Source organism: Equus quagga, chromosome 12, assembly GCF_021613505.1.
Source record: "Equus quagga isolate Etosha38 chromosome 12, UCLA_HA_Equagga_1.0, whole genome shotgun sequence".
Classification (NCBI taxonomy): Eukaryota; Metazoa; Chordata; class Mammalia; order Perissodactyla; family Equidae; genus Equus; species Equus quagga.
This window is the reverse complement of record NC_060278.1, coordinates 88589385-88601514: the sequence shown is the minus strand read 5'-3', so window position 1 is coordinate 88601514 and position 12130 is coordinate 88589385. Positions and strand designations below refer to the sequence as shown.

Here is a 12130-nt window from a genome sequence, read left to right as displayed (position 1 = left end):
AAACCGTGGTGCATCCACACCATGGATTACTACTCAGCAATAAAAATGAACAAACTATTGATATACACAACAACCTGGATGAATCTCCAGGGAATTATTCTGAGTGAAAAAAGCCAACCCCAAAAGGTTATATACTGTATGATTCTATTTATACAACCTTTTTTTTTCTGCTGAGGAACATTAGCCCTGAACTAACACCTGTGCCAGTCCTCCTCCACTTTATATGTGGGTCGCTGTCACAGGATGGCTTATGAGTGGTATAAGTCCGTGCCTGGGATCCAAACCCACAAACCTGGGCCACTGAAGCAGAGTGCAGTGAACTTACCCACTACACCACGGGGTCGGCCCCTATATAATATTTTTGAAATGACAAAATCATAGAGATGGAGAACAGATTATTGTTGCCTGTGGTTAGGGATGGCAGGTAGGGGAGAGGAAAGGATGTAATTATAAAGTGGCAGCACGAGGGATCTTTGTGGTGATCAAACATTTCTAGGGGGCCGGCCCCGGGGCCGAGTGGTTAAGTTTGCGTGCTCCGCTTCAGCAGCAGGGTTTCGCCAGTTCGGATCCTGGGCGCGGACGTGGCACCGCTCATTAGGCCATGCTGAGGCGGTGTCCCACATGCCACAACCAGAGGCACTCACAACTAGAATATACAAAAATGTATTGGGGGGCTTTGGGAATAAGAAGAAGGAAAAAAAGAAGATTGGCAACAGTTGTTAGCTGAGGTGCCAATCTTTAAAAAAAATTTCTAGATATTGTGGTAGTAGTTGCAAAAATCTACAAGTGATAAAACTGCATAGGCCTACACACATACACAAATGATGGCATATAAAACTGGTGAAATCTATGGGGCCAGCCTGGTGGCGCAGCGGTTAAGTGCGCATGTTCCGCTTCTCAGTGGCCCAGGGTTCACAGGTTTGGATCCCAGTGTGGACACGGCACCGCTTAGCAAAAAGCCATCTGTGGTAGGCATCCCACATATAAAATAGAGGAAGAAGGGCATGGATGTTAGCTCAGGGCCAGTCTTCCTCAGCAAAAAGAGGAGGATTGGCAGTAGTTAGCTCAGGGCTAATCTTCCTCAAAGAAAAAAAAAAAAAAACTGGTGAAATCTGAATAAACTCTTTGGATTGTATCAATGTTAATTTCCTGGTTTTGAGATTGTACTATAGTTATGCAAGATGTTCCCATTGGGGAAAACTGGATGAAGGGTGCATGAGACCTCTCTGTACTATTTTTGCAACTTTCTATGAATTTATAATTATTTACAAATAAAAAGCATTAAAAAAACAAGTATCAGGGCCAGCCTGGTGGCATAGTGGTTAAGTTCACATGCTCTGCTTCTGTGGCCTGGGGTTCGCAGGTTCAGATCCCAGGTGCATACCTATGGCTCATCAAACCATGCTGTGGCAGCATCCCACATACAAAATAGAAGAAGACTGGCAGAGATGTTAGCTCAGGGAAAATTTTACTCAAGCAAAAACAAGAAGATTGGCAACAGATGTTACTCAGGGCCAATCTTCCTCACTAAAAAAAAAAAGTATCCAGGCCTCTTTTCCGCAACCCATAATAGCATGCCATCTAAAGACAGTAGAGTTTCTGTCTGAAAGAGGCTCAGACTCACATTAGAGCTTTCCCTTCACAGGAATAGTCTGCAATCCACTGCTCGTCCTCTTTCCCTTAAACAACATTTACGGAGGGTCAACTGGGAGTCAGCCGTTGTGTTAGAAGCTAAGTGATAAGAGTTGAATGATTTATGATTCCAAGTGAGCTCCCAACCTAGTGCTAAAAAAAAGGCTTAATAAGACCACTGGACTAGAAATCAAAAGAATTCTGTCCTCATGGAACCACTTACTAGTTTTTTCATTTTGGACCAATCCTTTGCCTCTTGGTGTCTTGGCTTCTCAACCTGCAAAATCAGGAGAATAAAATACGTATAAATATATATCTTAAACTTAATCTGGGCCCTCTGGGTTGGTTCAAGGACATCTGGAAATTACTTGAAACTGTATGCAGAAGTATCTAAGCGCATCCCTCTTCTAAAAAGAGGCATTATAGCTTTTTTTTCAGATTCTGGGGGCTTACTGACTCATAGAGGTTCGAATAACTGAACTGGAATTTTTTTCTTTTTTTGAGGAAGATTAGCCCTGAGCTAACATCTGCTGCCAATCCTCCTCTTTTCCTGAGGAAGGCTGGCCGTGAGCTAACATCCGTGCCCATATTCCCCTATTTTATACGTGGGATGCCTGCCACAGTACGGCTTGATAAGCAGTGCAAAGGTCTGCACCCAGGATCAGAACCAGTGAACCCCGGGCTGCCAAAGCGGAACATGCGAATTTAACCGCTGTGCCACTGGGCCAGCCCCTAACTGAATTGGATTTTGGATTTAACCTCTAAGGCCCCTTCCATTCTAATGTTCCACAATTCTAACAGATCTCTAAGATCTTTCCTTCCATCTCTAACATGTATACTATGATTCCAACAGGGATGGAAGAAATGGACTAGAGATCCAACATTCCATGATTCCAAATACCACAAGAGTTCATTCCCTTTCCTGAGAGGACAGGATTCAATCTTTCCACACGGAATTCCAGGCTCTTTATGATCTAACCTCCAACTGCCCTTCCAACCTCAGCTCTCATCCCTTCCCCAGGCCCCAACCACTCCTCCATCCAGCCTGCAGTTTCCACAAAGTTTTGCTCCTTGGTACAGGCAGTGCCTTCTACCTGGAAGATCCCTAACTCCACTCGTTTTCTTCTTGACTCTGTCAACTTAGAAAAAAGAGGGAACTGCAAAACAAAAGGAGAGCGTTTATTTGGGGTCTTAGAATTGCAATTTGGAGAACACAGGTTCTGGCAGTAGCCAGAAAAGCGGCCCCTGAGGAGTACAAGTCAGAAGTTTTTATCAGCAAAAAAGAGGGCCCAGAACAATGACCTCAGTTGTTTGTTAGGGAGGGTAAATTTATGTTACAGTTTGTTGGCTTACTCAAGGACAGCTTGCTGATATCACAAAAAGTATAGTTTTGCATAGTCCTTCAGAAAGTCCTTTCTCGGCAAATAACTCCCTTTTGACAAGTCAGCAAGGTCAGAGCAGTTTCATATCTTTAACAAGATGGAGTCCAGGTACAAAATGGAGTCACTGGTGTCAATGCATTTCACGAGTCTCAGTTTAAAGGTCCCCTCCCCAGGGAAGCCTTCCACGACCCCTCATCCTTGCAGCAGAGCTTGTTGTGCTCCCTTGGCCCCGGATACACCACCTGTTACACAGGCACTAGGACTGCTGGTTCAGCAGGGCAGCAAACCCAACCGCCCAGGGCCCAGGCAGAGGAAAGAAAGGTTTGAACCAGTAGGTGCAACAAACTCTAGGCCCATTTTCCCACCTCTGAAAAGAAAACAGAGAAAAACACCAGCTCTAAGGAAAACACAACCTGAACGCAATAGTAAATACAAACATCATTCTATTTCGGAGCACACCAGAGTGTGGTGGGGATTGAGGCCGATTGGGACAGAGTATCTTGTCTAAAGGAAGGAGACTCAACTCAGCCCCAGCTGATTGTTAACTGGCAGGAAAGCCGGTTGGTTCAGTGTGGCCAGCTTGTCCACTTTTTCGAGAAAAGCTGGAAATCCAGATTTGCACGTGAAATCTCCCAATTTTTACATCAGTAACTAAAAAGCATTAAAGACACATTGTGATGACTTTCAAGATTTTCAGGTTCTGTAAACTGTTCTGTGAGGATCCACCTCTACTCATGCAAAAGAGCACATCCTACGTGGGAGGCAAGTTTTCCATCAGGGCCACTGATGTGTTGATGCTTGTTAAACAGGTCCACTCAATCTGCACAAAGCTCAAACGGACCGCAAGGGTCATACAAAACCTTTCCTATGGGACCCTTGTCTCTCTCTGGGCCTTATTTTCCCTATCTGTTAAATGGGGATACAAAATATGTTTGTGAGTCAGCTGTCAAACAGAACATTATCACTTACTGAAGGGCTGTCAGAGCCACATGCTTTTACCTACATCATCGCACTGAATTCTCCTAACTTCCATGGGGTAAGTTCTATTACATTTACATTTTATAGATGATAAAACCGTAGCTCAGAGACAGCGAACAATTCACCTAATGAAGACAACAGCAACCATTTAAAAAGCCCTTTCTTTCCAAGGGCTTTACTGACTTAATCCTCTCAACAACTCTGACCTAAGGCAAATAAACCCTGCAATGGGAACTTGGGGATTCAGCCAGGCTCCAAAAGCCCAGCCCCGTGCTGTTCAACAGAAATATAACGTAAACCATATACGTAATTTAAAAATTTCCTAATAGCCCCATTTAAAAAGTAAAACGACACAAGTGAAATTAATTTTAATAATATATTTTATTTGACCCAATATATGCAAAATATTATCATTCCAACATGTAACCAATATAAAAAATTACTGAGATATTTTACATTGTTTTTTTCATACTAAGTCCCACCCGTGTATTTTACATTGGAGCACATCTCAACTGCGAGGAGCCACATTTCAAGGGAGTAAGCACATGCGGCTAGTGGTCACCATATGGGGCAACGCATTTACAGTGTATTTACTAATTCTAAAGTTAAAAGCAGAGCCCACAGAGCCGTCTGTCTCTTGGTTTCAGAGGACACGCAAAAAAATAATAATGGCAAAGAGTTCTTGAGCATTTACTTTGTGCCACGGGAAGGGCAAGTTTTACTATGCGTGTGGAGGGCCTCACACACGTTCTGTTTCGTCCTTCTAGCAATAAGGTGGGCGCTGATGCCCTCCTCTTTTGACAGAGGGACAGAACTCCCCTAACTCTGGCCCGCCCCCAGTGCCCGACCGCCATCCGGCTGCCCCGCTCCCCCCACCAGCCGGGCTCCAGGCCCCGCGAGTCCTCGGCTCGACGTCATCTAATCAGGATCAAGTGAGGAGGCGCGCACGCAGGGGCAGGCGCAGGTCACCTGCAGCGAGACGCGATCGTAGCGGATAAAGACCCCTTTGAGGAACTCCTCCTTCGGCTTCGGCTCCAGCTCCCACTCCTCCCACTCCTCCTCCGACTCCTCCTTCTCGAACTGGTGCACGGACCCGCCACCATCCCGAGGCCACCACGTGCTTCCATTGGCCTGCCACTCCGCGGTCGCTCCCGCCTTCGGATGCGCCTCGCGAACGCTAGGGGGCGCCACTTCCGGGAGCCTGGGCTCGGCTTCCGGGCGTTCGCGCGCAGAGCTCAGCATGGAGGAGCGAACGGAGACTTCCGCTTCCGGCCTCCCCAGGCGCTAAGCTGGTGCCGGTAGGCCCGGCCCCCTCGGTCCCCCCGTGTCCGCCTCCCTCGGCGCGGCACGGCGCGGCCTCTGCGCTTTGGCAGGAGACGTCTCCCTCCTCACCCCGCCCCCGCGCAGACGCAGTCCTGAGCCCACAGCCGCGGAACAAAGAGTGACGTCCAGAGCCAGCGTCATGGCGGCGACCAAGCCGAGCTTGGCGGCCCCTGGGAGCCCCGCGCCGCTGCCGGAGAAAGAGGAAGGAGCCGGCCTGAGCTCAGGCCCGGAGCGTAACTCTGCGGGCTCCTCGTCGACCCCTGAGGCCACACCGCCTGCCCTCGAGCCCCCCAGCCCTAACGCCGCGGTCCCCGAAGCGATTCCTACGCCTCCCGTGGCGGCCCCCGCGGCCCTGGGCTCCGCGCCGCCTGCCGAAGCCGCTCCGCGCTCCCCCGCAGGCCCCGGCGGCTCCCGGCCCGGCCCGGAGACGTTCCGCCAGCGTTTCCGGCAGTTCCGCTACCAGGACGCGGCGGGCCCGCGGGAGGCATTTCGACAGCTGCGGGAGCTCTCCCGCCAGTGGCTGCGGCCCGACATTCGCACGAAGGAGCAGATCGTGGAGATGCTGGTGCAGGAGCAGCTGCTCGCCATCCTGCCCGAGGCGGCGCGGGCCCGGCGGCTTCGCCGCCGCACCGATGTGCGCATCACCGGCTGAGCGGCGGAGCTGCGGGCGACCCGGGCGCTCTCTGGTCTGGAGCCATGATCGGGCCCGGGGGCTTGAGCCGGGCTCACTACTCCGCGTCAATGAAAAACGAGTTTTGGCAGTTCCTGTAGTCTGGTGTGTCCCTTCCGTTCGTCCTTGGTTTATTTTCCCCGAGAAATCGACCTCCTTTCTGCCTGGTGGCGAAACCGAGTTGGGAGCCCGTGATAATAAAGCCTTTGTTTCCTATTCTCTTGGCCTTCGCTGGCTTTTGTGGGATCATTGTTGACTAGGCCTGGGTCTCCACCACATCTGGGAAGTTTTTCTCCTGCGCGCTTCCCAGGACCCCGCTTGGGGTTCTTTTTTTCAGTTGGAGTCTGTGTGATGAAGGTTCCAGCAACGTGGGTTACACATTCGTCCCTACCTCTCACTAGCTACAGAGGGAGCTTGTTTTCATACCTGAAAAGATAGATGATAGTGATACGCCTTATACGTGGTTGTGGTTTGTGGGATTGTGCAGGCAAATAGCTGGCTCTCTTGAGTACGTAACTGGTCACCTCTGTACCAATACTGCCGCCAACTTGCTCCACGAGTGTGCTCTTTGGGCACAGGCTTCCCAAAAGGCCCAAGCTCTAGGTCTGTTTTAATGCAGGTCCTTGGAGAGAGAGGCTAGTTCTTGTTGGCGAGTTCTAGTTTAAGCTTCCAGACTCACCTGCCTTGCCAAATTTTAGGCCTCTAGAAGGGTTTAAGCAGCACACCTAGTGTGAACTAATGGATAATTTACATTGCTGGAGCTATTTAATGTCTGTCCAACTGATTTTATTAAGAAGCGTAATTGTTTAGAAAGGGAAGAAGGAATTTGGGGGAGGTAATAGGGAAGCTCTCCTGTGAAATCTTAAAACTGTTGAGTCTTCTGCTCATCCAGGAAGGAGCTAATTGGGGTCCACAGGCAGTTTGGATTGGTCTCAGGAGGGTCCTGATTGCAGTGGGTGCCATCTCTTAATATAAGGAAAGCCAGATCTGTCTTCCCTGCAGTGATTTCAACAATCAAAATCAAATAAGCCTGCAGGTCACACCACAAAGTAGCCAGTCTGGGCTAGAGGCTGGTGTGGGGCATTTTACTTTTGAATATTAAAGATACTTAAATGAATTCAAAAGTATTTTGCATACTTTCTTGGGATTTAGCATCTGGAGCTTGAATCTGCCTCCCTGCAGAAGATAAATGTTTAGAATGTAAAAGCAGGCTTCCTTTAAAAGGTAATGTTTATAAAAAATTAAGTGATGCATATTAAAAATAGAACAGAGAACTTTGTAAATCAATAACATGACTGAAACATAGCAACAAAAATCTTTTATTTTCCCAAATACAGATACAGAAGTTTGCATGTTTTGCAAATATTGCTTCAAAGCAATATTTCTATATACAGCGCCTTCTGTTCTAATAGCGCGTAAACATAGATATGTATCCACAGTGCAATGTTGGCTCATCAAGGGTCCACCTTGCTTACACTCAATCGCTTAAAAAAACAAAATGATTAGTCAAACCAGAACTGTTTTTGTCAAGGCAATTTTTTATAGATGGATAGTTTTTCTCAAAAGAAAACTTAGGTAGTGTACATATTTCTAAATGGTAACAGTAATATTTGCAAATAACAGTTTCCAGTGCTCCAACTTGGGGTTAATGCAACCTGACCCAGGAATTGGGGATGGAGCCCCTCAACATGGCTTTAAATTAGGGAAGCACACTGAGGTTATGAGAACTTGGAGTCATCCCTGCTTCCCTAAGGACAAAAGTCACAATGAGTGAAATGGGATTATTTCCTTTACAAAACGTAATAAACCCAGTAATGGCCACTTGGCAAAATTAGGGTAATTCAGTTTCTGCTTCCATCTTTTAAAAAGACATAAGATTGACTTCCTTAACGTTACAGCTTCCCCAGATGTGATGTTCAAATGTTATTTTCAGAAAAGGAAAATTAGTAATCTAATACAACAGTCATGCCTCACAGCTGTGGCTACAAAAAATCATCCTGTTTCCTCCCTTTTCAGACAAGCATCACACAATTCTTATAATGTGGCTGTCTGTCAAAACATAGATGCCATGTACACTCCTTGAGCGTTTCTTCTCAAACCAGAAACAACAATATTAGCAATGGGAAACAGCCTCTTTGGAGAGGAATTGTGTCAGCTTTCTTTCAGATGTCATAGCCACGTATATTCCCTCTGATGGATAAGCTACAGCAAGTCAATTTGTCCTAAATTCATTTTATATCAAATGGTGAACAAATCACTAGACAGAACATTCCCTGAAACAGATCTTGATATAGAGGCCTTCAGACCAAAATGACCTGTGCCTTAAAGCTTAACCACTACAGACGTCGCTGGAGATTCTGTCACCGCTATTAATGGCTACTTCACGTTTACATAGTAAATATTTGCAGCATATAACATTACAGATTCATAAACCCATAATTAACTTGTGAGTGTTAATGGACAACTGTGCTTTGATTTTTGCCTTTCGTGATAAGAAAACTAAATGGTGAAACAGGTCACTCCTCAAAGCATGGAACATTTTCTTTAACTTTCTCTAGTAAGGAAAAACAAAACAATAGAGCAATTACACGTGGAAACGTAACCTGCAAGAGTAACAAATATTGTCTCAAAGGATACAAACTGTACCTGGACCGTAAGCAGCATAATCACCTTGATCTCACAAAATAATACAAACAGGAAATCTAAAGTGTTAAAGTATATTAAAACAATTCTGAAAATGCCGACTACTGAACATACACCCTTCAGGGAAGCAGAAAGCGGCACATGTAGAATCTGAAGTTTGTTTACAACAATATAAAATAAAGTAATTCCCCAAACCACATTTTTTGTAACAAATCTTTACAGTGGAAGAATTCAAAATTTTGGGAAACATTTTTTGGACATCAAACGGAATTGGGAAGCTGTCAATATTAAGAAGTGGGTAGAAAATGCTGTCCTTTGGGTTCCAGACCCTGCCTGCTTCAGTTTGGAATTCCTCCTAGATTCTTACTAGAGTGAGATTCTAGTTCCTCCACAGGATGTATGGGCTCTGCTACGAAAGACACAACCCAGCCAACTCTGGGGTGAAAACATACAAAACTTGTCCCCGGTACCATGAAGTCATGCAAGAGATGTGGTGAGAAAAGTGAAGAGTCCTAAGGAGAAGGCAGGGCAGCCAAGGCCTCTGCTCCTTCCCAACCTCCACAGATTGGTGAAGTCACGACATTCCCACGGAGCTGGAAAAATGAAAATGATGCCTGTTGTCTAAATCCAAGCCAGGCAGAAACCAGAAGGCTTGGCGTGTGCCCCAACCTGACAGAAAAGTCAATTAAATAAGCTGCAAGTTGAATTTACAACTGTTTCCAACTAAACTTTTTTGGCTCTCATTCCATTTATCATCAGTGGCACGATTTCAAGTGAAGTTTGTGCAAAAAGACTCACTCTCCATTCAATGATGTGCACAGAAGAAGGGAATCTCAAGAGTCTATTTGCTACCTTCTTGGTAGGCTCCGAGATCAGAGTGCCCTGCCCTCCAGCAGCCAAAATGGCCTCTTTTCCAATGTCCATCACACCCCCTACCCAGATCCCTGAAGTCAGTCGGTGTCACGTGCATTCGGCATGCTAGGTTTATTTATTTAAATATGCGAAGCTCCTCCTGCAGGTGCCCCAGGATTGTGCCCCCATTAGTTTTGGGTGCCCAGTTTCATGTTGAGCAGCAGAGTGCAATTTGCTGCACCTTGCCCAGGTCCATCAGCAGCTGCTTGATGCAATGCTTCAGCTGTGGAAGTCTGGCCAGCGGCTCTGGGGGCTCCAGTTCCCCCGTGTAGTCCAGCCAGCTCTCCAACACTGTAAGCAGAAGAGAGAGAAGACCCAGTGAGTTCCCAACACTTGATCTGCAAGAACATCAGCAAGGACTCCAGCACCTTAGCCATCTGAGCACTCATGGGGGGCGGGGAGAGGGCCATTTCAGGCAACACTGACTCATCGCCCTCCTTACAAGTAGTATTCCTAGGACAAAGCTCAGGTGCTTTAGAGCAGTGCAGTTCAACAGAACTTCCTGCAGTGATAGAAATGGTTTTTGTCTGTGTTTTCTAATACAGTAGCCACTAGCTGTGTGTAGCTACTGAGTACTTAAAATGTGGCTAGTGCAACTGAGGAACTGAATTTAAATTTTATTCAATTTTAATTAACTTAAATAGCCATACAGAGCTAATGACTACTGTATTAGTGCAGCTCTAGCATCAAGAAGGCTTTGCAGGACTCACCTTTCTCAGTGTTACTGCCCAATCTTTTTTTTTGAGGAAGATTAGCCCTGAGCTAACTGCTGCCAATCCTCCTCTTTTCCTGAGGAAGACTGACCCTTAACTAACATCCATGCCCATCTTTCTCTACTTTATATGTGGGATGCCTACCACAGCATAGCTTTTGCCAAGCAGTGCCATGTCCACACCCGAGATCCGAACCAGCGAACCCTGGGCCGCCAAACTGGAACATGCACACTTAACCACTGTGCCACTGGGCCAGCCCCTGCCCAATCTTTATAAGGCTTTCCCATGTTGGAAATCAGAGAGCCTGGTGTTTTATCCTCCTGTTAAGAAAATGAGAATCTAAAGGGACTTGAAAAAGTCTACTTTTATCACCATAAATTCTGATTTGCTTCGTATTAATTCCTATCACTAGCACAGAATACTCTGATTTTATTTTCTCTCTTTAAGTATTTAATGTAAGATGTCCAGGTACTAACACACTTGATTATAATTGCTTCAATACTGAAAAAGCTGTCTTCCTCCTGAGAGCAGGGACTTCTCTATGGAAAGATGTTTGTTCTTTCCCAAGCCACTCCCTGAAGCTCTGGCATTTTGGAAGGGTCCATCTTGGAACCTTGCATCTTTGACAAGAGCCAGCCCCTCCACGGAGGCCCTGTGTGCTTACCTTGGCCTGCCTGTAAACTTTCTAGCCCATGCACCAACCTGTACAGAGCATCTTCTGGACCCTGGAGCCAGAGGAGCAGAAAGAGGAAGACCCACCCAGTTCCTGTTCCTCAAGCAACTTGAGGCCTCACACACAATCCACTCCCCTCCTCAGACTCGGCCACCCACCTTTCTTCCTATCTTTCTAAATCTTTTGCTCCTGGCAAGTTACTTCTCAGGGAAGCCTTCCCCAACTCTACACTCTGAATCTAGTCCCTGTTTTACGGGTGCCATGCTATCGCATGCTCTCCTCCTTTGGAGCACTTACCATGGTTTGTAATTATATATAGTGGGATGATTTAATTAATATCTGTCTCTACCACAAGACCAAGCTCCATGAGGGCAGAGGCCGAGTCTGCCTTGCACTCAATTGTGCCTGGAACACAATAGACACTCAACAAAGGCAGTGAGAGAACATGGGAATGGCCTAGCAAAATGCCCCGCTGATGGCCTGGGCTCCACAGAGCTTACCTTCCCCCCTCTCTCAGATTTCTTACTCGTATTTGGAGGTTCCAAGGAGGAACCTTCCCTCTTCCATACCCCAACAAGTACAAGGACTTGAAAATAAGAAAAATAAGACCGCCTTCTCAGACCTGAACTTGAAAACCAAGAGTAAAGGATCAAAGTCATATAGGAGTGACTAGTGACCTCCCGAGCAATAAAAACTCCATAGTGACCAGTTTCAATACATTATTAAGTCTTAAAAACAAAACAAAAACTGGAAGGAGATAGAGGACTGCTCAGCAAAAAGGCACAAGTATAAATGGAGAAAAGACCCGAAGCCAATGCTGGACAAGTTCCAACTGAGACAAGTCAGCGAGTCCGTCCTTGACAAGACGATCCTACAATTGCTGAGAGGCCCCTCCTAAGGTCACCATAACTACCTCAGATCTGGTTCCAGGCTCACTAAGACATCCCTTGACATTGTGGTGACTGAGGAGGCTTGCAAAGGGAGAAAGGGCACCAGTGTGCAGACTAGAAGACAACAGTCTCTGAGCTTGGTTAAAAGGAATATTTGGAGCCCCTAAAGCAGAAGCCTCCTCTCTAGAGCTGCAGGGCTGAAGACCAGACCCAGAACTGTGGCAGCCAACAGCATCTCCTCTGGACCCTAGCATCTAGCAGGCCAGCCTTCTCTCTGCACCATCTGCGGTACCATCACCCCAAGTTTCTCTTTT

The 12130-nt window shown here is 46.6% G+C and overlaps 2 protein-coding genes across 4 annotated transcripts in view; one reads left to right on the top strand and one right to left on the bottom strand.

The window, feature by feature from the left end:
- Nucleotides 1-5138: 5138 nt before the first annotated feature.
- Nucleotides 5139-6201, top strand: SCAND1 (SCAN domain containing 1). Its single transcript, XM_046679426.1, has 2 exons — nt 5139-5290; nt 5400-6201. The coding sequence occupies exons 1-2, from the start codon at nt 5154-5156 to the stop codon at nt 5965-5967; spliced, it is 705 nt and encodes a 234-aa protein (XP_046535382.1). The 5' UTR covers nt 5139-5153; the 3' UTR covers nt 5968-6201.
- Nucleotides 6202-7288: 1087 nt separating this feature from the next.
- The window catches only part of PHF20 (PHD finger protein 20), a 144374-nt gene continuing 139532 nt past the window's right edge, over nt 7289-12130 (bottom strand). For all 3 annotated transcript variants that reach the window (XM_046679353.1, XM_046679354.1, XM_046679352.1), the window contains one exon: nt 7289-9831. In XM_046679353.1, coding sequence (XP_046535309.1) covers nt 9689-9831 — 143 coding nt within the window. In that variant the 3' untranslated portion in view covers nt 7289-9688. The remainder of the gene's footprint in view (nt 9832-12130) is intronic.